General features: G+C 42.2%; 1 protein-coding gene across 1 annotated transcript; it reads right to left on the bottom strand.

Moving 5' to 3' along the window:
- On the bottom strand, positions 1-27,601 carry UPB1 (beta-ureidopropionase 1). The gene is made up of 10 exons (XM_067550006.1): positions 27,412-27,601; positions 26,877-27,048; positions 24,414-24,501; positions 23,297-23,391; positions 20,877-21,038; positions 14,861-15,030; positions 9,316-9,397; positions 5,672-5,714; positions 3,258-3,412; positions 1-1,015 (listed from the first exon to the last, which is right to left on the bottom strand). Exons 1-10 carry the CDS (start codon positions 27,510-27,512, stop codon positions 932-934), a joined length of 1,152 nt encoding a protein of 383 aa, XP_067406107.1. The 5' UTR covers positions 27,513-27,601; the 3' UTR covers positions 1-931.
- Between the last annotated feature and the right edge of the window lie 231 nt (positions 27,602-27,832).

Here is a 27,832-nt window from a genome sequence, read left to right on the forward strand (position 1 = left end):
CAGCCCCTCACTGCAGCACTTTCTCATTGGCAGCCTGGACAAATGTACATAGCTCTCTCAACACAACCCACACACAAATCAGCACACACAGTAACCCCAAACACCCTGAAGCTGTATCAATATGAAGCAATGGAAACAGCTACAAGAATAGTTCTGAGCAGGGGGTTGGACTAGATGACCTCCTGAGGTCCCTTCCAACTCTATGATTCTATGAATAGTTGAGGGTCCTTTTTGTTTAGAGCCATTTTTGGCTCTCTCATAAACGTGACTTTACAAATTACACCTGTGTGACAGCACAGGCTTTCATCCACTTGTGACAATGCAAAGTTATCATGTGAAATGAAGGGAAAAGGAAAGAAATACAGTCAGTTCCTAATCTAGCTTTTCCTTTTGGGAAATACTGAAGAGTCAATGCTTGCATTCCTGATACTCTTCTGAACCATATTACTGATTCAGCATCCAGCCCATATCAGGCTAAAAGGGGGCTACTACAAATTATGGGAAGAAAGAGGAGATTACCAGTGACAGACGGTCCCAGTCAAAGCCTGTAAGTACTGACATTTTTATCCCACTGCAACAAGGGATGTAGGGCCAGACTGGTTTTGTACATGCTAGGTCACCTTTTCACTAACACTTATACAGTTTAATGCATTTTTCAGAATTTAAGCTAAATCTGACCAGGTGAGTTCCTCACTCAACCCTCAATCATTTGTTCATCACTTCACAGTAAAGTAGGTTACCTATATCTCTGCTTTATAAAAATGTATAGTAACTTTTGACAGGCAGTCACTGCACCTGCATTTGCCAAGTTTCAGTTGCAGTACCAACTGTAAGATAATAGAAGAATTTTGCAGACTAACAGATTGCTTTTGTTTTTAAAGGAGATGCTATCTTGGTGTGAGAGCTCACCTACTAGAAGACACTGCCATAGTTATTCTTTAATAATATTGGGTGTAAAGTTAGGCTGGACAGCCTTCATGAGTTCCTCTGCATACATCTCATATCTACCAGTCATCTGGAAAAGAAAAGAAAAGCTGTAGCCTTTCAATAACTTCCCATTAGCTGCTTCTTCTCCTCCCCACTGTCAGGAACCATTACAGATGACCAGCTGAAGGAATTTCAATAGAAAATATTGATTTACATCATTTTTTTTTTTTTTTTTAAAGAACATTAACTACCCAAAATAGTAAGGTCTTAACTCCACCAATCTATCAGTCAAGCAGTCTATTGCAAAAGCTAAGTTATCATTTAAAAAAAACATTACAAATGGAGTTCTATGCTGAAAATTGACTATGTAATATTGACACTTACACAGGAATCATGTGCTGAGCAAGAGTGTTCAGAGTCACCTGCTGACTAGTGACAAATCAATTCTTACAGCTTTTTACCTGTGTTACATTTGCAGAGCTAACAGGTGAGTGTGAGAGCTGGAGTCTATGCTGTGCACTGACAGACTTATATGTATACTAAATTCCAGTTACACCACTGTACATCTAATGAAGGAACTGCACAGGTGGTAAATCTTCACAATGCCCCCAACACCACCTCAAAACCCCACTGCCTTCAATGGGTTTGCACAGGTGTCACTGAGGACATTTGGGGTGCAGAACCTTTATCTATGTAGGAACTTTGCAGCTCCCATTGTGGTAGCATGATCACCTGGCGATGATGCACAATAAGAGAAGAACCCATCCTGACTTTCAAATTCCAGGCAGAATTTTCAGGGTGGTAGTTAGAGAGAACATTATTATGCATGTGTGTGAAAGATATCCATATAAAACACGAACCCCACGCTGCTCTTTTTACAGTCACTTTTCAGTGCAAAACTCCACTAAATTTCTAGCCATTATAACTTGTGAAGAAAACTTGCTAAATGTGACTCAATAAGTGTTGTCTTCTTGAATGTGCAAACAGCCTGGAAAATTAGCTTTGGGGGGGGGTGAACTTGCTCCTCTCACAGCAATAGAGTGAATTCTGAATGTAATGAGGACAATGGTTAATTATTTCACTGCCTATAATTTTAGCAGAAACATACAGTAAGTGTCCTTATCCACTGCTGCTGGATGCAGTGGAGGATCCTGGAGCAGGTTATGAGGATATGTAGTTGCTGTCAAGGGCTGTCTGGGTAGGGAACAAGGTTATACCCACCCACCCCCAAATGACAAGCCAGCTCTGCCTGTCCACAAATAGATGGGAAAGGGGATATGTATTGCCATTAAATGACAAAAATTTAAACTGCTTCCTACTCCTTTCTGGTTTTCAAAAGCCCCAGCTGTCCTTTACTCAGCTGCCAAAACATCCAGCAATGCTAGTTTGCACTGTCAATCCCAAACTGCAGCACACTAGAAACAGAAAACTTGGGGGCAGCATACAACAAACAACCAAATATGAAAACAGCACAAGGGATATCATACTTTAATTGAGAAACGCTGCACTAGACTATAGTATCATTGAAGGACACAAGCAGGAAGACGACAGCTGTAAAGGTCACTAGCCAGGTGGTTTATCCTACTTGTTCCCAGGAGTCAAAGTGCATGTTGGTTTGGGAGAAAAGGTTGATTGAAATTCCAGACCTTCAGCAGTTCTGAGGACTAAAACTAAAGGCTTGACTACATGGGGAGTCTCTGGATATGTCTGCACAGCAAAAAAAAACAAACAAACAAACAAAAAACCATGGCTGGCCAAGGTCAGCTGGTTTGAGCTCCGGGGCTGAAAAACTGCTGTGTAGACATTTAGGCTCAGGCTGGAGGGTGGGAGGGTCCTAGAGTTCAGGCTGCTGCCTGAACATCTACACCACAATTAAACAGCCCCTTAGCCTGAGCCCCAGGAGCCTGAGTCAGCTGGCACAGGCCAGCCACAAGTTTTTAATTGCAGTGTAGACATACCCTCAGGAAAGTTAATCTAAATTAACTAAAGGTGTGTTAGATTAGTTAAACCACAGTAAACCCCTATGTGGACATTCTCATTCAGAATTAAAGTGGCCTAAATTCTGTTTAGCTTAATTCATTTCCAAAGTGAAACAGAGTGAGAGGCTTCAAAGGTGAAAAGAGGTAGTTTTCATCCCTGGCTCCAGGCTCAGGAAGTGAGCACTCCACCACTTAACCTTCTGAGTGAGATCTTCATAATTATAAGGACTAGATTTAGCAACAGTTTAAATTCCACAGAAACTAATATGTACAGCCCATTCAATGTCATATAAAAGTTGTAACACTGTTTTTAGGGAACTGGACAGGTTTCTTTAGAGAACAAGGACTTACCTTAAAACTCCATCTGTCACTGACTTGCCTGCAAAGGTTTAGATCCATGTCAGCCACCAAAAGCCCATTCTGTGTGCGGGACAGTCCGGGTGTTCGACTGCCATCTGGCGCAGCCACGTAACTCGAGCCATAAAAATATCCCAAGTCATGGTGGGCTTTATAATAATAATAATAAAAAAAAATCAACAGACTGTCATGAGCAAATAAGTATGTAACTTCACATGCTCTTTCCCCTGAGAAACTCAGGATTGCTTCTTCTGTTTTTTCACCCAGCTGTGCCCTTGTTTAACTCAACAAACCACAGTGAAGCCCCAGGAAAAGTGAAGCTGTAACCTTTAGTTACCTTTCATACACAAGAGAGCTTTCACATAGACAAACAAATCCATGTACCTTTCACAGGTTTTTCATGATGAATTACTGTGCTTGCTAATTATTAAAACTATTTTCATTTAAATAAGGACATTGTTTCCCTCTCTCATCTAACCTGCAATCAAGTAAATGCTAACTGTGACTTTGCAATGTTTTTCAAAGCAATTGACAGAGTTCACAGCATTAGGTCTTAGTGCAGGATCAAAGTATAAAACACTGAGATAGGAGGAAGAAAAATCTTATTAAAAATGCAAATATCTTCAACATGATCAAATGATTGGCTACATGATCAAGAACATCAGACACCTCTACAGTTCTACACTGCTCAGTAAGGGCAATCAAAGCGAGCGATAGCAACCATTGGCCACTTTCACACAGCAGCTGCTAACACTCTGCTCCAATGTCAGACCAATACAAGGATCTGGTAGCAAATGGCTGAGACTCAGACCCAGGCCAGAAAAAACAGAGAAGATGATGAGTCCCATCAGATAAATGCTGAGGTTGCAATTGAGTATTAGTGGGGTTACATCTACCCCAAAAGAAAGCAGTTCAGAATCTCAGACTTCTTTTGGATTTCTGAACAGATAATCAGGGATCTAACAGAGCACAAGTTTATTTGACTTTCAGAGTTTATCCTTTTGTTCAAGTCTATAGTTAATACGATAATGCGTTGTTATTCTTTTCTGAATTATAATTAATGTTTGCTTTTGCCTGTCTTGTTTCCACCATTTATAATGATATAAAAATTAAAGAACAGAATAAAACTGACCATGAATATTTTGGTTCTCTTCAGTGAAATCCCTAAGGTACGTCTTCACTGCAGTTAATTTGGGCTCTTACTCAGGTGTTGCCCCTCACCCTCTTCCATTCACACAAAAACTCTCCCCCTTGGGTCTGTTGGTGCTTCACACTTAGGCTAGCTGGCCAAATGGAGCTCTAAAAGCTCCACTGCGGTTTTCACTTGGGCTGGTAACTTGCCCACTTTGCAGTAAAGATGCAGGCTAAATCACTCATGTGCTAACAGACCTCCAATGCCTTCCCACAATTCCTTCCATGTGCCTGGGACAGACAAGTTCTATCACAATTCACTGGAAAGAATCATAGGGTGTCTCATCGTACTGTAGCACAAAGAACCAAGGTTTATACCCCCAAAAGTCATAGCAACACTCAAACAAGTGCAGGATCAGTGAAGAGACAGTCACATGGGTATTGCTTTGCTGTGTGGCCACTCCCCCTGCCAGGACTAGATTCATTCAGGTGCTGATCACTCACCTTAACTCTGCAGTGAAGACATAACCCTAATGTGCAACTCCCAACAGATAAATCTATTTATAGAATAAGCATAACAACAGGAGTAATCTGACAGTTTAAAGGAAGTTTGGGGAGTCTGCTATAACCACACCAGCCTCTCAGCCAATTGTTATAAAGATGCAACATCTTATAAAGCATAAAATGGAGGAGTCCAGTGAGGGAGCCTCCTGTATGTCTTAACTCTGCACCCCATCTTCAGCATCATTTGGCTCAGCATGTTGGAGGCATGCAAGTACCTCATAACACAAGGTCGGTGGCTATAACTTTATGTAAACCTTTCACAAAAACACGAGATTCAATAGCTCATCTTTGTGTCTGGATCTGGATTACTTAAAGCTAATCATCTTTCACATTAACTTATGTATGTAGCAATAGTATTTGCTAAGAGAATTCCTGGCTTTTATGGATTTAAAATCAGAACATTAAGATTAATGCATCCACACTGATAACATAGGCAAATGTATTGGGTTTTGCCTTGCAAGCTTCCAGAAATCATAGAGGCTGGAGTCTCTACAAAGGATATAGAAGCCCTATAAAACACCTCTAATGACCATATGCCACTGTACTTTAGGTACAGCTGCCTATAGTTTCTATGACCGTGGCATTTCTGGGAAGTAAGGCTGCTCTTAGACGCTATCATTGTCATGGAAACTACCGGCAGATAGCAGGAAAGATAACTCTTCATGCTTCAAAATCAACTATTAGCAACCCATGAACGCATTTGCTGAACATACCTTTCCCACCATCTCCAGATGTAAATGCATTCACGTAGTATTCCTGTGAAACAAAGGCCACTTTGAAATGAAGCTGTAGATGGCACTATAATCTCATTTAATGCAAGAGAACCTTACTGTGATACAATGTTTAATATGCAATCTTACATTAATTAATGCTTGACATAAGTCTATTAAGACTTGTCTGGCTTACTGTCAATACTGCCTGCTGAAGGGAATCTTCAAAGTCACTTAGTTTCTCGATTCAAGGTAGTGATTGTCTTGCTAGAATTTTATGATGGACTAGCCTGGAAAACAGGCATTTGCTTGGGTGACAGCCTAGTATTCACAGTGCTCTGGGGAATATGAGTAGTAATACTAGTAATACTCCGGTGTGCGGGTGGGAGAAGGCAGATTTAAATGAGGTAGTCTTTGCAGATAACAGAAAGGAAGAACTTATGTACCAACCCATGGGTGGAGTCGGGGGCGGGGGCATGTGGAGCATTGCCCCCCAAAATTTATGATTTTTTTAGTTGAACAAAATTCAAATTAATTATAAAAACATATACGTATGCAACTGTGTGATCCCTAATATAAGGGGCAAAATCAGCTGGAATCCAACTGTTCCCCTTATTTCCGCCCTTCACAGCAGGTATCATGGTATTTGAAAATTATACATCCGTTCACTGGACAGTCCAATATTTTCAATCCGAGTACACTTATGTTTGAGTGAACGCTAATGTAAAATAACTTGCTTAAGTTCCACCAGAGTAAAATAATTTGATGCGTCTGTGAGAACTATGCGTGTCTCTGTGTGTGAGAGATCCATGTGTCTCTGTGGCTGTGTGCGTGCACGTGTGATCTCTGTGTGTGTGTTTCTGTGATCCATGTGTATCTCTGTGATCTGTGTGTACGCGTGTGTGGCTGTGTGTGTACGATCTGTGCATGCATGTGCGAGCTCTGCTTCGCTCCCTTGCTCCAGATGGTAACTGCCTGCTGGGGCTAAGGAGCATGACATCATACCGCAGGCCTGCTGTTGGCTGAGCCTGGGCTTATGTCAGCTGGTGTCGCCAATTGGGTCCAAAGGCAGCAGGCCAGAGCTGCGGGTTCAGTTTGGAGCCACCAGGCAGTGGGGCTCAGTCAGGGAGAAAGAGGAGCAGATGGGCCGGCAGGGGCTGCCCAGATCCCGCTCATCTGCCCCAACCCGACCGTAGCCCCAGGACACCGCCCCCTGTAGCCAGGGCATGGCGTGCTAGGCGTCGGGGGGCAGGTGTGTGTCCCTGGGGGAGGAAGGCGGATGCCATGAACTGGGAGCACTGGCCAGACAGTCTGCCTGCTCAGGTAAGCTGGGGCAGGGCAGCGTGGCTGGGGATGGTTTGGGGGAGCCCTGGTGTGGGGGCAGCACTGCGCGCCCTGCCTGGCCTGGGGGTGGGAGGTGGCTGCTCCCCAGATGCTGAACGGGGGAAGGTCCAGTTGGGGGCAGGGAGCCTACTGGCTGAGGTCACTTTCTGGAGGAGGCGGAAGGAAACAGGCAAGCGGGGCCGAGCTGCCTGTGGGAGCAGCATGGGCTGGCAGCTCGAGCCAGGACTTTGAGTTTTCCTCCCGTCTCTGGCCTGGGACAATTCCTTTCCCCTCTCCCAGGCCTGTAAGGGGGATGGACGGGCCATGCCCCACCCGTGGGATGCCCTAACCTCCCTATCCCTTGCTCCCCCAAATTAAGCAGTCAAACTCCACCTATGGTTTCAACCGGGTGAACACAAGGCCAGATTCATGCAAAGAACCTTAAAAAATAAGTTGCCCAAGAAAGAATTTGCATGTGCAATAGCTATGAATGTTTGCAGTGTTGTTGTAGCCATGTTGGTCCCAGGCTATTAGAGACACAACATTGGTGAGATATAATCTTTCATTGGACTAACTTCTGTTGGTGTGAGAGAGAGAGAGACAAGCTTTCGACCTACACAGAGCTCTTCTTCAGGTCTGGGAAAGGTACTCCAAGTGTATCACTTTTCTGTGAATTCATTCAAGAGCATAATGACTGTCTGGTTTCACCTACATAGTTGTTATTGGGGCATTTAGTGCACTGGGTGAGGTACATCACATTTTGTGATAGACATATGTAGGACCGATGCATCTTAAAAGGTGTGTTGTAGGAGATATTGACCATTGTAGCAGTGGTGATATGTCTGCAGGTTTTGCATCTGTTGTTATGGCAGGGTCTAGTGGCGCTTTGAGTTGGTGGGTACTCATCTGTGGGGAGCTTGCTTCTGAGTATGAGCCTGGAGAGGATAGTGGGTTGTTTGAAGGCCAGAAGAGAGAGTTTGGGAAAAACTTCAGGATGTGCTCCCCATCAAGTATGGGTTGTAATTGTTTAAAGATACCCCATACGGGTTCCAGTATGGGGTGGTAGAAGACAACTAGTGGTGTGCAGTTGGAGGGTTTTTTTCCCCCTGTAGCGAAACAAGGTCTCTTGAGGTTTTTGGGTGGGTCAGTCCATGGTGCAATCTTCTCTGGGAGAGCATCCTTGTTTGGTAAAGGCGATTTTGTGTGTGTTAATAATGTGTGTCTGGACTTTCTCCGTGGAGCATATTCTGTGGTATCTGAGGGCCTGGCTGTAGATAACAGATTTCTTGGATGTGGTGATCCATGGGGGCTTCTTGTATATAGTTGACTATAAAGTTCTACTGTTGAAGCCAGGAAGTTGATGCTGCTGCGGGAGTGTTCTAGAGAGAGTCTGATGGATAGATGGTGGTTGTTGAAGTTGTGGTGGAAAGCCAGAGGGAATTTAGACCATTTATTCAGAGGATGAAAATAATACCAATATATCTCAGGTACATCATTGGTTTCGTGGTGCATTTGTCCAGAAATTCTTCCTAAAGGTTGTCCATAAAGAGGTCGGTATTGATATTATTTTCATCTTCTGGACAAATGATCTAAACTTTTACAGATTTCCACCACAACTTCCCTTAAATGGTCCCTTAAAATAGGCATTAACTACTTATACTAAACAATCTGCTGCACCTTGTATTTAGCTGTAAGACTCTGAGTACGTTTCCTAGATCTGAACAGCTCTTTATAGCTTGAAAGCTTGTCTCCATCACCAACAGAAGTTGGTCCAAAAAAACATATTACCTCATCCACCTTGTGTCACTAGCTCCGAAGACAGGCCTCACCTACTGCATGTGAAGGTAGAATTGATTGAAAGATTTCAATTGTTAAGGAGAGAAGGTGTCAGACTAGTAGGAACCAGTTCTGTTATAGAAGTTCAAGGACACATTTCATTTTCAATAATCCTAGCTAAGAAGACACTGGGTTCTGCATAGGAACTAGGAGAATTAGCGAGAAGGGTGGAGAGCATCCATTTTAGTTAAATCCATCACCACAGAGGAAGAGCAAGTCAAGAATATGAAGGAGCCACAGCAGAATTCAAGCATCCACCAGCAGGGCATCAAGCTCACACTCTCTCTGTTTACTAGGAATAATCTTCAAAGCACATTGGAAACATTCATGAGAGAAGAGGTCTCATGCTATACAGAGGAAAATAGGAGTTTTTGGGTGTCCTAGTGCTACCATGTAATCTCATTAGCACTAAACAATTCATCAGCTAGGATTACAATGTGCATAGATTATGAAACTATGGCTACAAAGCAAAGTGTTGAAGTACCTACCGTTCCTATTCTGTTTATGGCACATGTAAAACAGTGGTTAGCAATAGCTGCATTTCTTGCTTCAATTGGCCACAATGACTCACTGCAAAATAGTAACAAAAAAGGTGGTGGTTATTTACACTGCTCATTGGCTGTAGACACCTGTAATCTTGAGCCTCTCTATCAGAGAAATCAAAACTAATGACAGCCAACTGCTGTCACTGATCTTGGATCACACATAATGGTCACCATTAAATAGTCAGCATTTGCCAACAGATTCAGCATAGTTACCAACATTATTTCCATTCCACATATAGGGAGAGATTATTTTGTCTGGTAACTTGGCAAATTACGACTTTTAATGGTGACCACCATGATGAGAGTTCTAAATGCCTTGCTTGAGATTTTCAAGCAGTCCAGTGAATTTAGACATGCAACCTCCATTAAAGTTATTGGGAGAAAAGATTTTCAAAACAGTCTGGAGAATTTAGACATTAATTTTCAGGAATCCAAATAATATTTTGCAGCAGTGTAGAAAGGTTCTCACTTAAACTGTCCTACTCCCCTTTCCACAGTGCTCTAGGAGCAGTTTCTGAGGCAGGCAGTGGGAAATCAGATTGAATGACAGCAAAAAAATTTCACCCCTCCTCCGCCCCTTCTTCTACCTGCAGGAAACCGAAATTTCCAACAGGTCAGTCCCCTATGCTGGGCTGAAGGAAGAAAGGGCAAGCTTGACAAAAACAGCCCTGTAATCTTTCAATCATTATCCATTAAACCAGTCTCCACACCGGGTAGAAAGCTAAGAACTAAGAAATGTAAAAGAAGAATTCCTCCTCTTCTGCCTAAACACTCAGTCCTTTTCCAAACTGGGACTCAATTTTGGATGACACTGAAGTAATTGTAGCCAGGTCAGTCCCAGGATATTAGAGAGACAAGGTGGGTGAAGTAATATCTTTTATTGGAACAACTTCTGAAGAAGAGTTCTGTGTGGCTCGAAAGCTTGTCTCTTTCCAGCAGCAGTTGGTCCAATAAAATTTATTACTTCATCCACCTTGTCTCACTGAAAACTCAAGCAGCCTTCCTTTTATTAAGAATACTGAGGCACAAGGATCACATCACAAGAGAAGATATGGTTTGACAGTACCTACAGCACTGAAAAACAAGAGTGATTGGGATGAAACCTCCTTCATAACAGCATTTAGCTGCTTGATATTGAGCTCCAAGGGGAGAAAGTGGGTGAATGACTGTCATAAGTAAATCTCAAGGAGACTCCGGCACCAATAAGATGTTCATTGGCTTGATTGAAAGGACTTGATTTATTACTCCCCCCAACACACACACACAACTGCTGAGCCAATCTGTCAGCACTTCTAAGAAAAAGGGACTTTGTTGAAAGGCTCCTGCAAATTACAATTTCACAGAAGGAAGGAGAAATACAGAGGAAAGAGAGACTATAGCCAAGAGGTTACTACAGAACAACTTTCTTCCATTTCCATAGAGACTCTTTTCTCCATGGGACTCAAGAGGCCTCTTCCAGCAATAAAAAAAATATACCCTCAAAAAGCCATCAAGAGAAGAAAGCCAATAATCAGGAGAGCCTGGAGCACCCAGAAAAGCAATGAAGCGCCTCATGAAGGCAGTGTAATTTCTGTTTGCTCTCCTCCTAATGGGCTGTAAATGGAACATCAAACATTATTCTAATGGTGATATTTGTAAAGCCCACTACAAGTGACTATATATTTATTAAACTCTTTTCTAAGACATTTTCCAATTTTAAACAAGTTAAATCAGCAGCTATCAGCTCTTATCGGGAAATAGAATTGCCTCAGGCAGTCTGAGTGACAGGATGCTGTACACTTACTGATTCAAAATTATAGTTCCCCTCCACACCACTCCAAATATACAATTCCCTACACTGGACTTTGTTGTGGGTGCATGATTTATGAATTCACTATGCACTTATTGATCAATAATCACACACTACTCTGGTTACCCCGGGATTGGCTCATGTACTTAGAATTTCCAAGCTTTTTGGCAGCAACAGAGATTGGCCTCAGAGCCTCAATCCCTTCAGATGATGCAGAAAAATTCCAAATGAAAGAAGGGGATCCAGGGAAATAATAGGGGGGAAAAGCAAAGAAAATGGGACGGTGAAAACTTTTTAGAAAATTAATCCCTTTGAAAACTTTTTTGTCCCATTGAGCAGGGCTCTTGTCCCATGAATAATTCATACATTCACATTTACACAGTTTACACTGCGAGAGTGCCCTCCCCTCTCTGTTTTTAAAAAACATGTAAGCAAAGATATATGGCAATTATTCTGGACAGACAAGCCCTGCTGAGCTGGAGGGAGGGACAGCAGGAGTATAAAGGGGGTTCAATTAGTTTGTGGGGTTGATTCTTTTTGTTAGATTTTCTTCCTTCACTTTCAATTTGAATATTACATTTAAAATTTCAGTATCTTAAAACAACTCAACAGGGCTTCCTGTTATGTTGAGAACAGCCATATCCTGAGGTTGACAGACTCAAAAGCAGAGTTTATGCAGGCCAGGAAGTGGTTATCTCAAACAAGAAGTACTATGGTCTCAGTTCTGCCAGGAGCTCTGCAGGGGCAAAACCCTGCACCCCTATGGAGTTCCTTGCATTATTGGGGCCTAAGTTATTAGAGTCCCCTAATGCTGCCTGCAAGTGTTCTATCCACCAGCTCCTCACCTAGGGAATGAGTGATCTTCTGAAACAGGCTTAGCATTACTGAATATATTATTATTATTGTTATGCTGGGGATTGGACAATTGCACCACCTTGTTGAAGTTGTTGGGCATATTTGTTGCCTTCCATTCCGACTAAATGAGGACATAACTAAAGGCCACTTTGTTTAGTGATGACTGAAAAAATGGAAACCACTGCCCAAGTACCATACCACCTGCAAGCCTGGGCAATAGCTGGGCCAAGGGGTTTCCTGGGGATCTGAACACAAACATGGGTGAGATATTGATTTGATTGCAGGTGGGGGGAGGGAGGTGTGGGGGTATGGGACAGAGAGGGAGCAGAAACACAACAGAATCTCACAGAAAAGGTAGCAAGAAAGCCTAACAGTCAGCCAAAGACGCACTTGTAGCATGACCCTGAGAACAAGCTGAGGGAGCACATTTGGATAGAGTGCTGGCTGGAAGGAGACTTGGAACTGTGACTAAATAACTGCCTCCTGCTGCGTTCAGGAAAACAGGCCTTTATGTTTGTTCTTTGTAAATAAACAGGATTGCATCAAAGAAATACCTGACTCCATCATCAATTTCTCCTAACGGAAACAAGTGCGCAGGGTAACATTTTTATTATTTCTTACTGGTATTACAGTAGTACCTAGATATCAACTGAAATTGGGGCCCCAATGCACTAGAAACTCCATAAACAAAGAGGGAGAGACAGTTCCTGCCCCAGAAATATACACGTTTGAGCTCAGCTTTTACTTAGTGGGAGTATATGGGTTAAGCTATCAAAACTGAATCAATTAAAGGAAGGCAAGATGACTCACGGAATCCACTAACTATTTGTGTACATTATGTCAAAAACAACAAATTATTTGGGTACATCATACAACTACCTTGATTCCTGATATAACTTAGTGAATTTCCCACTCAGAGGAGCAGCTTTATAAAGAAGGCAACATTAAGGGAACAGAGAAAAGGCAATATGGTATAAATTACTAAAAAAAAAATTCACATTTGAATACCTGCATTTATACCACAGAGCATAAAACAGTATCACAGCAGCTGTAGCCTATATATAAGGCATAGGCCTAAGCAGTTAACCAAGAGTAACCGTAGATCGTAAGATATTCCAAGACAGAATGTTGTTATACACAAGAATGACTAAACTGCTAAATGACTAAAATGTAACTACAAGATGCTAATTTATACCATCTTGGGATATTTTAAGTTACAAACATCAGCAGATGTCTACCCACAAAGTGCCATAGTAATTAATTGATGTATAAGCTAATAAACTTGAGGTAAAAGAATTAGTAACTATGGGAGTAAGGCACCCCAACATTAGTAGGGTGAGGAAATACAAATAAGGAAAAGAGGATGAAACCCCTACTGAATATGCCATAGTGGTGTCAATGTAACACATTATGAAATTTGTATCCCAGGCTGCATATCTTGGGGAGATGTATCTTGAGAGATGCCAGGATGGTGAGCACTGGTGATAATGGTGATGGGGAATCTGATGATGAGGATGAGTAACACTTTGGGTCCTTTTGCAAAGAATGGTGTGAGTATATGGATGTTCAGATGCACATTCTGTATCATCTCTGTCTACCTTGCTGGGCTGCAGTGTTTGTGACTTTACTGTGTTAATAAAACTATTACAAATGCAAAAGGTTTTCCTAAATGTGTGTGTTGCAAACATGCATGTTGGGGCTCCCAAATTAATAGTAATTTTAATAATACTGGGCCTGATCTTGGGATAGAACCCTAACATCCCAGATAATTGGATTTCTTTTCAAAGTTCACTGTTATTTGGATAAATGAAAAAGTACATGTACTATGCTGTGTATCAAGATGATCCTTTGACACATTCTAGAACACTGGACCATAGCTAAGAGATGCATTTGTGATGCTGGCAGACCAGGTGCCAGCTCATGCCAAAGCCCCAGGCCTCACTGAATGCTTACAAATGCATATCTGGAAGCCAGGCCAATTCACTTGTTAGTAGTATAGATCAAAGTGACTGTTAAATGTATAAGAGGATATGTATAATAAGAATGTATAAGGATACCAGATGCAATACCAGAAACAATCTGGATATCCTGAAAAGACTTTTGGGAAACTGGCAGTTTATTATATCACTGCCACCATTTGGAATTACAAACTGTAACTCACCTGTACATATATTCTACCTGCTTTAATTGCTTAGTAACTCTCATTTCCTATTCTTAGCTAATAAGCCGTTAGTTTATTACAGAATTGGCTACCAGCATTGTCTTTGGTGTAAGATCTAGGATACCAATTGATCTGGGGTAAGCGATGGTCTCTTGGGACTGGGAGCAACCTGAATGTAGTGCGATTTTTGTTATAAATGACCTTTTATCACAAAGTTCAGTTTGTCTGGGTAGCAAGATAGACTTGAGAGTCTAAAAAGGGGACTCTCTGTGACTCCATGGTAAGGCTGGTATAGTGATCCATGAATTCACATTTGTTACTGGATTGGTGAAATATAATTATAGAACACCACCACCAGTTTGGAGGTGTTTGCCTGGTTTTCTAACCGTCTGCCCTGAGTTAGGCACTCACAGCCATGAGCCACACCAGACAGCATGACAGCACTAACATGGAACTCAAAACCATTAAAGTGTAGGGCAATGAACAGAAGAAATCCAGAATAAAAAAAAAAAGACGAATGACGTGTAATTCAAAACATTTTTAAAATGTTGCTATCCAAAAGAAATATTTCGGAAAAACAAGCATGGTTTTCCTCCATCAGGAAATGTGGGATGCACAGGTATTTCACTCCACAATACAACTCATCCCAAGCAATGGACAGCCCACAAGTTGTTTTACTTTACCTAAGCTCTCCAGTAGTGGCTGAAGGATTAAAGATAATCTCTGCTCCATTTAGACTGTACATGAGCCAGTTGAGAGGGTGATGACGTCCAAAACAGATATTCACAGCAATCCTTCCAAATGGAGTCTGGAACACTGGGTGCCCGGTGTTGCCCTCCATATAGTAGGTAGACTAGGAAAAAAAAACACAAGTAGGTGTCTTCAGGCAGTCTACAAGTTCGTGCAACCCCCACTACATGGCTTTAAAATTCACTAGCTTTCTGGGGCACAACAGTATGCGAAAAGACAACACTCCTCAGCCACTAAATACCTGGCATTGTATGTACGGATCCAACAGAAATGGCTCTCTTGAGCTGTAGAGATCAAATTCCAGTCCCATTTCTATTTTTATTTACTCACTGCTGGACATATGTACTGTGCCACCTGGCTTTTGCACACGTTCTTGTAGCAACACTGCATTCTCTACAGACTATGTGAATTGCTTTGTAAAGGGTTGTGTGAGTGTGCTGAAAATACGTTTTTAAATATGTTTTGGGGCAGAGTTGATCAAATACGTTTTTCCTAGACAAAGGAATGTTCATTTGCCTGTATATATAATGTAAATTGAGCATGGTAATGCCAGAGACAATGGGCATTTCATTCGCATCTGAGGTAAACACCAGTTATCAGGAGCATGAGGAAACAGCTCAGCTCCAGCACACCAGAAGAGACGATCTGAACCCTAGGGGGCCATCCTGACTCTGGAGACAAAGTTAATGAACTCTGAGGAATACAAGAAACAGTAAAAGCGTATCTTGTTATCCATCCCTGAGGGAACACAGAGGTCAACACTCTTTGCATCTATGAATAGCAGGTCCTAACTATGTGAGCTGGTGATCCTGAGAAGTAGCTGTAGGTGAGAAAACAGCTTTAGACAAAAGCTGTAGTCGTCTGAGGTTATATGTAATCTCTAGAAGTGTATTATGCTTTTGTTTTCTTTGTAATCAGTTTTGTTTCTATTATTTCTGCTTGGTATCACTTAAATCTCTGTTTTTATTAATAAACTTATCCTTGTTTTATTATAAACTCTCCTCAGTGCTGTTATATTAAAGTGAGGTGCTCATCCTCAGCTGAGCCAGCAGGCTGGTGTGAACTCTGTCTCTCTGGGGACAGCGGACTTGGTATTTCTGTGGGAATCCAGTGACAGGGAATGGATGCTCCAGGGAGGCGCTTTTGGAGAGTTAAGGAATTGTAGTACACCAAGGGTTAGCCTGAAACGTCAAGTTAAGACTGGCAGAGTCCTCAAGTGTTTGTTTGGCTGGCTAATAGACTGGGGTGGCAGGGAGTTGCCACACAGTATATTACCAACAAATCCATCTTTCTGCCTTACCAAAAGAGAACAGGACAACTTACAGTTTTGGATGCCCCAAGAAAGTGTCACAAGATAGAGGTGACAGTTAGAAGCCTGAGATATAAGGGGGTCATGCTCAGAGAGACCAGGAGTTGTCACAGGTGCAGTTCTCAGTAACTGTGGCAATCTCCTGTCTCATCTATATTATCAATGTCTCCTTAAATTGCAAACTCCCATGGCAACTGAGCAGTTCTCCTCCTTTTATGTCTATACAGTGCACGCCACACTGTGGCTGCTCAATAAAGAATATGAGAAGCAACTTACTGTTAGTCTGTGTGTCTTTAGCAAGAAATTTTTTAGGTCCATCAGAAGCAGGAAGCCTGCCATACAGACAGTGGGGCCACTATGACCACGATGTCAAAAGAGCTCTTAAGGATGACAAGGCCATTGCAGAAAAGCCAGATGAATTCTTTGCGTCTGTCTTCACTGCAGAGGATGTAAGGGAGATATCCACCTCAGAGCTAGTCTTTTTGGGTGACAAATCTGAAGTACTGTCCAGTAAACTGTCTGTTTACTGATGTATAAACAGAGGAGGTTTTAAAACAAATTGATAAATTAAACAGTAATAAGTCACCAATAAGACCAGATGGTATTCACCCAAGAGTTCTGCAGTTTCATATTTGAGTTCTTTCAGAACTACTAACTGCAGTATGTAACCTATTGCTGAAATCAGCCTCTGTACCAGATGACTGGAAGGTAACTAAGATAACAGATTTTTTAAAAGGGCTCCAGAGGCAATCCTGGCCACTCAGCCTAATTTCAGTGCCAGGCAAATTTAGAAACTATAGTAAAGAACAAAATTATCATACACATAGATAAACACGATTTGTTGGGGAAGAGTCAACATGGCTTTTGTAAAGGGAAGTAATGCCTCAGCAATCTATTAGAATTCTTTGAAGGTGTCAGCAAGCGTGTGGATAAGGGTGATCCAGTCCCTAGAGCATACCTGGATCTTCAGAAACCCTTTGACAAGGTTCCTCACCATAGGCTCTTAAGGAAACTAATTAGAGAAAGTCCTCTCATGGCTCAGTAACTGGTTAAAAGATAGCAAAAAAACCCGTTAGAATAAATGGTCGATTTTCATAGTGGAGAAAGGCAAACAAGGGAGTCCTCTAAGGATCTGCATTGATACCTATGATGTTCATAAGTGATCTGGAAAAGAAAGTAAACAGTGAAGTGGCAACATCTGCAGATGATACAAAATTATTCAAGATACTTAAGTCCAAAACTGATTGCTAGGTTCTCTCACCGCTCGAGCTAATCCACCTCCACGAGAAGCGGTAGCTAGGTCAACAGAAGAATTCCTCTATCACCCCAGCACTATCTACATTGGCAGTTAGGTCAACATAACTGTCTCTCAGGATGTGGATTTTTCACACCCCTGACAGACGTAGCTATGCTGATGTAACTTTTTCAGTTTAGACCAGCCCTTACAGGGGGAATCTCACAAAACTCATTGACTGAGCAACAAAATGGCAGATGAAATTCAACATTGATAAGTGCAAATAATGCATGCTGGAAAAAATAATCCCAACTATACATACGTAATGATGGGTTCTAAATTAGCTATTGCCACTCAAGAAAGAGATCTTGGATAGTCACCACGGATAGTCCTCTAAAAACTTCAGCTCAGTGCACAGCAGCGGTCAAAAAGGCTAAAAGAATATTAGCAACTATTAGGAAAGGAATAGAAAATAAAACCGAAAATATCATGCTACTATGTAAATCCAAGGTTCGCCCACACCTTGAATACTGTGTCCAGTTCTGGTTGCCCATCTCAAAAAAGGGTATAGTGGAACTGGCAAAGGTACAAAGAAGGGCAACAAAGATGATTAAGCATATGGTATGGCTTCCATATGAGGAGAGACTAAAAGGATTAGGGCTGGCCATCTTAGAAAAGGGATGACTAAGGGGGGGGGGGAAATAGAGGTCTATAAAATCATGAATGGTGTGGAGAAAGTGAATAAGGAAATTTTATTTACCTCTTCACATAACACACAAAGAGGGGTCACCCAATAAAATTAATAGACAGCAGGTTTCACAAAATCACAAGGAAGTACTTCACACAACACACAGTCAACCTATGGAACTCATTGCCAGGGGATGTTGTGAAGACCAAAATGATAACTGGGCTCAAAAAAGAATTAGATAAGTTCCTGACAGATGGCTAATAGGTCCATCAATGGCTAAGATGGTCAGGGATGCAACCTCATGCTCCAAGCAACCCTAAACCTCTGACTGCAAGAAGCTAGGAGTGGAAGATGGGGTGGATCACTCCCAAATTCCCCTGTTCTGTGAACTCTTCTTGAAGCTCTAGTATTAGCCACTGTCAGAGAGAGGATACTGGGCTAGATGGACCATTGGTTTGATTCAGCATGGCAGTTATGTTCTACTAAATAATTCTATTTCAAAACAGATCTTCCCATGTTGTATCCTTAATTTATTTTTATTTCTCAGCCCTCTGTTTTTTCTACGATAGGAGAAGAAAAACAAGATTGTTATTGCTGGGGGGAATTCAGCAACTCTTGCTCTTTAAGTCATCACCAGAGGTCATAATCATCTCCACAGTAACTAACTGATGTCTCAAGAAGGATTGATTTTTGTTTATTTATACACCCTCCCACACAGGGCTGAAAAGGTTAGAGACCAATCTTTTTCCTCTTTACATTTAGTTCTCATTGATTCACCATGGATGATTGCAAGTTGGCGTGTTTCCCAACCTGTTCTGCAAAGACAGTCCATCCAGTCTGAAAAGTCCAACTCACTGCCCTCCTTGGGTTTGGATTTTGTTACTTTACTGTTATTTTCTTTGTTAATAAAGATTAGAATAATCCTTCACCCTAGTCTTAGCTGCTTCTAGGGTTCCACTGTCAGAACTGCTGAGCTCTCTCTCAAGGTCTGTCTCTCTCTCTTTCCAGAGAGCCATGACCACCTCTGTTATATCCAGGCAGGGTAACAAGTCATCAGCAGAACATCTTTAATCCCTCCCAAGCAGGATCAAAACCTATTAAAAGGGTGGGATGTTTTAGGCAAACACTACTTACCCCTTACACTGAAGCAGACAGAATATGGATTGTCAAACTGTTTCAATATGTTAATAGATTATTTTGATGCTTCTCAAGGCACTCATGATCACATGGACCACCTTCCATCAATGATTACATGACATCCCTGTAGCAACTGCAGCAATTGCATGCATAGAAAAGTAAAAGTACTCATAGATTTTTAGCACCTTTCATTGCAGTTTCACAGCTGGAAATGAAGAGTAACATGCAACCAGCAACTGCTGCATAGACCACAGTTTAGGAACCTCTGAAACAGAATGTCCTACATCCACACAGTCTGAACACGTTATCTATTATGTATGGATTTAACTCTTAAATAAGGTGTGAAGAACATGGGAGGTACGTGTATTAATTTTTATGAATGTTTATGTGTACGTGTAGGGAAAGCGGAGGATTTGGCGGTTATGAGTTAAATCTTCCAGGAACCAAAACATGGGCTGAAGACAGAAGTCAGTTGCCCAATGCTCAGAAAAACAAAAACTAGAAATCCACTGTATGAAGGCTACCTCCAATCCCCTCTGAAGAAATGCATACACCAGTTTGGTCAGCTCCAAGGGCTTGGCTTGAAACCTCAGGAGATCTCTGGGTGGAAAATTTCAAACAAAAGAACATTGAAATAGATAAAAGGCAGCCTGGATCTTGAGGGACACAGCACTCTGACTAGGGATGTGGGGGAGGGCTGACTATGAGAGAGACAGCAGTTGCAGGGGTGCAGCTTGCATTGTGCAGCCCAATCCTTTGGGGTGCCTGGGTTAAGCAGAAGCTATTTAAATTGTCAAGGAAAGGTAAGGTTTAGGTAAAACAATATGCATTTTGGGATTTGTTATTTTTAACCCTTTTCTCTCTGCTTGTGATGTTCCTACAGATAAATAAACCATACTCTGTTTTGAACAAACTGCTCTCTGTCACTGCGTTTACCAGCTAGTCATAGCTCCCTGAGAGGATTCTAGATCGGGGTCAAACCTTGTTGGACTGCTAGAGGTAATATGGTTAGTAAATAAAGGTGCTATAAACTAGTGGTGCAGTCAAAAGTGGGGTGAATTGCAGGATTCCACTTACAAAAGTGCAGGTTTAGGCCTGTCACTTGAAAGATGTGCCCATGCAGAAATACAAAGAGATCACAGGTACAGCTCATCCTTGACATCATAACACAAGGATCTTCAGCTTACAAGAGTGTGATTTCATCAGAGCCCCACAACTGACAGGGCAGTGAATTACACAATTCATACAAAGCTCCGCAAAATTTTTGTGAAGTTGCTTCATATAGAAAAGACCACAGGGATGATAACATGTACAGAGGAGCAGATTATTTTGAGAAAATATTATAAAACAAAGAAAAGTAACTTAAAATAAATCAAAGCTACAATAGCATCTCAGGTATTCTGGTGTCATCAAATTTAATGCTTGTGATTTATGAGCTCACCAGAAATTGTCCCAACACAATTCTACCTTGACAAAATGGACAGGACAGTTATCAGCTACACTTTCCAACATTCTACAATACACAGACAAGCAAGAGCTACAAAGTGAGGACAGTTTATTATAAGGAATAAGGCATCTCACCTCATTGAAATCACCAATCCTTGGAATGTGATTTTTCCTGCTCTTCCCAAGAACAGATCCAGAATTTGAAATCACCACTGCAGTATTCCACAAAGTTCCTCCATGTACATCATCTCTCTCCAGGATTGGAGACACCACAACCATATTGTGTTTTTTTGCCAACTATAGAAATGAACAAAAAATCTCTATTAAAGAAAAGCCTGCTATGATTAGCTCTGTTTTCATCTTTTTTCTTTTAAAGTAGAATACAAGAGAGGTTTTCATTCTGTGCATTATTCGGACCACATGTAAGTACTAGTGATGAATATGTGATGTACTGGAACTCTAGTGTTACAACATTTTTCTTGTTCAGAGATGAATACCTCAGTGGAGACTTTCCAGTCTGAATCCTTCTAGAAGCATCAAGTTCCAGTTAGATGAGTTCTGCTGTTCTTAACCTGTGGGCCAGACACGCCCCCCACCCATAAGGGGTATAAGGCGCTCCTGAGAAATGGGGAGGGAGCTGTAATCCTGCTCTTGTTCCTTCGTTCTGGTACTCTGCTTAGTGGTTTTGCTTAACAAGCGCTGACAGAAAAAGGTTAAAAAAAAATTTTTTTTTAAATCACAGGACATTTTTAAAAGAATATCTTTTATTTTCTGAAAAATAAGTTTTTCAATGAAAAACCAAAACAGAAAACAAATATTTTTTCAGTTTGTTTTGCCCTCATTTTCCATTGAAAATTTTTTCAAGAAAATTCTCATTTCATTCAAACAGCCATTTTCCATTGAAAAAATGTTTCTACTCTGAATTTTTGAGCTCTACATAACTGCATCTGACCCTCAGATTCTAAAGCTTCCCATAAACCCTTGTGCTGATTCCTCATTTCTTCTACAAAGAACTGCAGGAACTGGAGCAAAGGATTAATGAATGCATTTGCTAAAGATCTCCTGCAAGTGCCTGACATGTGAAGTCACTGTACTGAAGATGGAGAACTCTGTGCAGACATTTATTAAATCAGACTGGACCTACTAGTCATTTTCATTCTCTTTGCAAAGTATCTCATGTTTGGCTTTTACCTATGGGATAAGCATTCACGTTCTCTTCAGCAGCAATACAGAGGCACATGACACTAAACTCCAACAGTTGAGAACAAAAGAATTCAGACAAGGCAGAGTCTTCCAAGGATGTCTCAGGAATCATTCTCTAGAATGAAACTCCAAATTCTACTAGCTGCTCATCATTTAAGCATTGTTTGTTCTGGTATTCTTCCTTCCATTAAATTCAGTGTTAGTAACATAACAGAGAAACTGTAATAATTTGATGATCCCCAATTATGCTAGGTATAGAACTGTGGCACAGTGCATCAAGAGCAAATTCTTTTTCTAGTTAAATTTTTTCTGTTGCATTAATAGATCAAATATAAGAAAGCCTTTGACCAACAAGTTATTGTAGTTATATATATTATGTAGTGGATTCACACTTGGTAAATATATTTATGTTAAAAAGTATAGGTGCTGCCTTATCCATAGGAACCATAGCATCACAGTACCTTTTAATGTTCTAGCAGGAATATTTTGCATTAAATTTCAGTACTGATAGGTTATTTAATCATTGGTCAAATTACATTTTCTATTCTTTCCCCTCATGTCATTTTACTATTCCGGATGTCTGAATATTTGCTGCAGCATCTGCCCTTTGGTCATTAACTCTACACTGAGAAGTGCTCCGCACTTGACCTAGGTCAGAAGCTGTAATGTGGTAACACATACATGCTTAGTAGGTTAGATCACATCTTGACAGATTCAGGCCCACAAAAAATCTGATCATGTCAGTGAATCATTTAATAAAGAAAAATACAATATCTCTTATAAAAGAAGAGAGCTGCAGCCTATTTAAGATGGCAGAAGGTGATTATCTCACAATCACTCTTTCATTCAGCATCCCTGGCTGAATGATTGCCAGCTACAAAAAAGTCACCTACGATGCACAAAAAGCTGCATTCTGTGTTACCTGTCAGAGAAAGGATATAGAAGAGTCATATGAAAGTTTCCTTTTCAGAACATTAGTTAACTCAGTTAATATCCTTTGTGTAATGTTTTGCTAATGCACAGTCTGTTTTAGTCAAAGAATTCCTTTTGAATGGAAATAAAAGGTGACTGGCTGTAAAGCTTCTTTTCATCTTGTAAAAATATGGGAAAAGTCAAGATAGGAAGTCTCACATATTCTACAGGGTAAAAGGCACTATATAAATGCAAACTAAGATTATTTTAACAACTGTTTTATACTGCATGTGTGTTGTCCATTTCCACTTTCACTAGCTGTCACAATACATATTTTGAATATGCTGGAAAATTATGTTTGGTTCTTTGATTCTGACAATGTCACAAGACTGCTATATAAAAAGTAATCACTACAGAATGGTATGAATTCAGCTTTCTACCTTCTGGCAGAACTTTGTCGTCAGACCATCCTCTGCTGACTCCGCAAATTCAGTCCATGGAAGCTTCTCTCTTGTACAGAATGCAAAGGGCATAGCTAGAAAAACACCATGAGAAGTCAATACAAAGGCTTGAGCTGATATGGAGGTAGGTCTGTTTTACTTATATAAAACAGGTCAATGAAATGTTTTCAGAAGCTGTTTTTGTGAACACAGAAATAATTACCACATATGAGGATGGTGCAGCTATCCTTCTCCCTGCTCAAAGGAGTTTGGTTCTTGAGAATGTCTCACTTAAGGGACTCTAAACTTTAGATTTTCTAGGCTGCATGCTCACAGAGACACTGTGAAAGACCATCTACGTATAGTTCCAGGGCTCTGTATGCAGCAGATCAAGATTTAATTTCCTCTTACTCCACAGTCCAGCAAGGACAAGGAACATCACACAGGCACACAGCACTATGGAGCAAAGACAGCATCTTGTAATCAACTAACATTCGTTCGATTAAGAAGCCATGCTGAGTGCCTGGTAGTTTGAAATGGGAGGCCTGGCTGGTCAGAAGAGAGGTGGCTATGATTAGAGATCAGGATAGTAGGAAGTGTAGTACTGGTGAAATGAGAGGGGCACACAGGGCAGAGGATTCCCTGAAGGAGTATCTGAGGAAGAAATCTACAAATTAATGACTAAGGCATCTTTCCCCCAACAGTCACGCAGGAGGTCCTTCCATTTTGGTTTTGGCCACAGTTCTAACCCTGTACATCCTTCATCTTCATTTAAATATTATTTTTCTGCTGTTGAGAATCTTTCTTTAAAAAAGAAAAAAAAAAAAACCTTTCCAAAGAAGAAAAAGGAAGAGCAGGTGAAATATAACACACAGTAAACATGACTAAAAGCACTGCTGAGATGCAGGCCCAGCCCCTGCCTTTGCAGATTTACATGGGACCTGCACACAATTCTGCTAACAGTGGATTGTATCCTGGCATCTGTTTAATGGTTGCAACAGAACATTTTTTAAATATAGGATACCTGCTGAAGTGGAAAGGAATTGGTTATTTTAATACATGTAAGCATTTTAAGGGCAGAGAGTGTGGAGTTGGGGAGGCTACAGAAAATACTCACTCCAGGCCTCTTGAAAGCAGATCATATTGACCCCGCACATCGCAGCCACTTCCACGATCTCCTCTATTTTCCTGTGCAATGCAGCCACCTGGTTGTAAGAAGTTTGACTCTATGAAAACCCATATATCATAATTCACTTGTAACATTAAGATTTTGGTTCTGCCACCTTTATTCAAGTAGGACCTTGCTTGGCACTTCATGTCCTTGATTTCAGTGGGAATACTTCAGGGTATAAGTTACTGCTCAGCACAAGCAATGGTTGCAGAATCAGGTTCAAGAGTTAGGGCCAGTTTTTTAAAGGTATTTAGGAGCCTAAAGATGCAGATAGGTGCCTAGTGGGATTTTTCAAAAGCACATATCTGCATCTTTAGACACCTAAATACCTTTAAAAAATTGGCCCTTAGTCCCTAGATATGCATTAGAGATGTATAAACCAAAAAAAGAAAACAAAAACCCAAAAACTTTTTGACGCTCTTTTGAGATGTGACACTTAGCAATGTGAATGAGTAAGCACAATACCACCAGAGGTTGGGCCAGTCAATGCAATATCTGTGCATTGTGCTAACTTATGTAGATTCCAGAACTTCCCATGGAATAGCAGCCCAGGAGCTGGCAGTGTTGTGAGCTGACAAAATGCTTCTCGGAGCAGTATGTTGCTTCATTCTTGAGCACCACAGTGCTGATAATTTTGACCAGGTTTAGAAGTTAGGAGGCCATCAGCCTTATGGCTAATCTGTGGGACAGCTGCTTATGTTTGGATAAAGGAGAGATGGGACGATCAGAAGCAAGAGATGGCCATAGACTGGCTACTTCTGAAATGTAGACTTTTTTTTTGGAATATGCTCTGGCTCTAATGAGAGATGTTCATGCTCTGATGCCTGAAATGCGCCACACACACACATGCAGTTAGTAAACATGCTTCAATCAGTAATATACAAATTATTACCCTCAAAGCATGTTTTAGTGCATCCCTAACAAGAACCAAGCAGTGCATCAGTGATAGACTCTTTGTATTTTTCTTTAATTAGTTAAAAATCTTTACACAGGAACTCTACTCACTGGAAAACCCTAGTTAAAAACAGGGATGGGGCAGTGGCAATGAGATTTGGAGCCATTCTTATATGTATCCTTCTCAAATCCAATCCAGATTGATACTGACCAAACATATAGTACAGCTGTGTAGTGTTATGCAAACTGGTCTTAGCCCAGTTTCTTGTGGACTGGCATCCACATAACAAATGGCAGCAACTGGCACTCTTTTCGGCAGACTCTGCAGAGAATGCAAGAACTTGACAAACACATAAAATGAGCTACTCTCTCTCTCTCTGCTAGGAGTGGTCTCGCCAAAACATACTGTGTGTGAAAACTTTCTGCCCTGTGGATAAACAGAATTATCAGTCCAGTATATTTCCCAAATGTGAAATTCACCTTCATTTTGCTTTTAAAAAGACTTTATGGATTTATATAAAACTTGCACCTGAGGGTGGGCATTTGTATCACAGAAAGCCTCCCTTCAGACCTTTGATTTACTGCTGTATGAAGAGTTTTAGAGTGTAGAATTAATACAAATAATCACCCTGCATTCTGCAATCATCAACTTTCAAGTCTCTGAACATGAGACTTTTCTGGCCCATTTGACAGGTAAAGGCTTTTAGCTTAAAGCCAGCAACTAAATATTTAGCGTCAGGAAAACTACAAATAGCATGGACAAGTCAACAGGTAAACACCACAGATTTTTCTGATGGAATTGCACATTCTAATTTGAGTCACAAGACTTCTTGGCAGTTTACTGTTCAACAAGTCAAATCCAAGGGCATTAGGTAACATAGGCCTCAAAACTGATAGTGGACAACAGAAGAAATACAGAACTGATACTGTGATATGTGAGAAACAAGGTTGGTGAGGTAATATCTTTTATTGGAACAACCTTCTGATGGTGAATGAGGTTAAGCTTTTGAGCTATACAGAGCTCTTCTTCAGGTCTGGGAAAGGTACTCAGGACTTGTCCTCACGTACAGCAGTGCAGATGAACCGCTGTAGCGCTTTAGTGAAGATACTCTTATGCCAACCAGAGAGCTTCTCCCACTGGCATAGTTAATCCACTTCCCTGAGAAGCTTTCCCATGGACAAAACTCTACAGGGAGGAGGGTTAGATCGATATAACTGTATGGCTCCAGGGTGTGGATTTGTAATGTAGACCTGGCCCCAGATCAATACAAGGTGGAACAGACTGTTATGTACCAGGAGTTGACACGTTACAAGAGACCATTCAAGATGAAGTGCGTGATTATCGCCTCTGCAGTCGTAGGACAAAGAAGGGTTAAGGGGTCACTCACAAACTGTTGTAGTGAAACACACAAGACCAGTTTAGTGTGGAGCAAAGTTAGGAACTGAAGCTGCCTGACTCCTGTGCTGTGTGTTGATCCTGCTGACCCCGCCGAGCCCCTCTGCAGCGGATTGTACCTGTTCCGCCACGGGTGCGTCGGTGGGAAGGGGAATTTTATTCTGAATCAGCCCCACTCGAACAACACGGGGCTGCCTCAGCTGCTCTGGCGCAGCTCCAAATCCGTAGCCCCGCAGCTCACAGGCCCGCTGGCTGGCTGCCGACACGGCCGCGGCCGGCAAGTCGAGTTCTCTGAAACGGCAAAGGACGGAAATCAAGGGCACGGCACGAGCGGACAGGGCGCGCCTCGCCCGCGCCTGCGAACCGCCACGACGGGCAACGGCCGCGGGCCAGGGCTGCTCGCCACGGCAGCAGAGCGCCGCGACGCTGCGCGGCCACCGGCCCTCAGGCGAACGGGAGCCCCAGATGCCTCCAGCGATGGCCACAGGGCGACAACACCCCCGCCAACCAACCCCTCCTCCCCCCCAGCCTCAGCCTGGGACGCCCCCAACTCCTCAGCTCACTCAGCGGGGGAGGGGGGACACCCTGCCCCCGTCCCACAGCCACCCTTGTGAGCCAGCGCAGGGACTGCTGGGAGCTGTCGTCCTCCCGCACCTGCTCAGGCTCCCGTAGAGGATCCGCTTCACCTCGCCCAGCTCCTCGGGGGGGAGGTGCCGCTCCAGGCATTTCTCCAGCGAATCCAGCCCACCCGCCATGGCGGCTTCGAGCGAGGACGAGGCAGCGGCGGCCACCAGCGGAGTGCAAGCGCGACGGGGCAGCAGGCGGAGTGCCCGTGACCGTTACCCTCGGCAGCCAGCCAGCCAGGCCAGACACGCCCCCTCGCTCTCAAAACGGGACCCCCGGGCCCGGGGACGCGCCCCCTCCGCCGCGGCCGCGCCCCTGCCCCCCCGTCCCCTCAGAGAGGTTTTGGCGCGCTCCCCGGGGGGCTGGATGTGCGGGAGCTCTGGGTCACACACGGAGAGGTTCACGCACTCTGCAGGCCGGGCAGGAGCAGTGTGAGCTTAGCTCCTAGGGC

This window comes from Emydura macquarii, unplaced genomic scaffold (genome assembly GCF_026122565.2).
Source record: "Emydura macquarii macquarii isolate MOO-44397 ecotype Brisbane River unplaced genomic scaffold, CSIRO-AGI_Emac_v2 contig_1254, whole genome shotgun sequence".
In the NCBI taxonomy this organism is placed as follows: domain Eukaryota; kingdom Metazoa; phylum Chordata; order Testudines; family Chelidae; genus Emydura; species Emydura macquarii.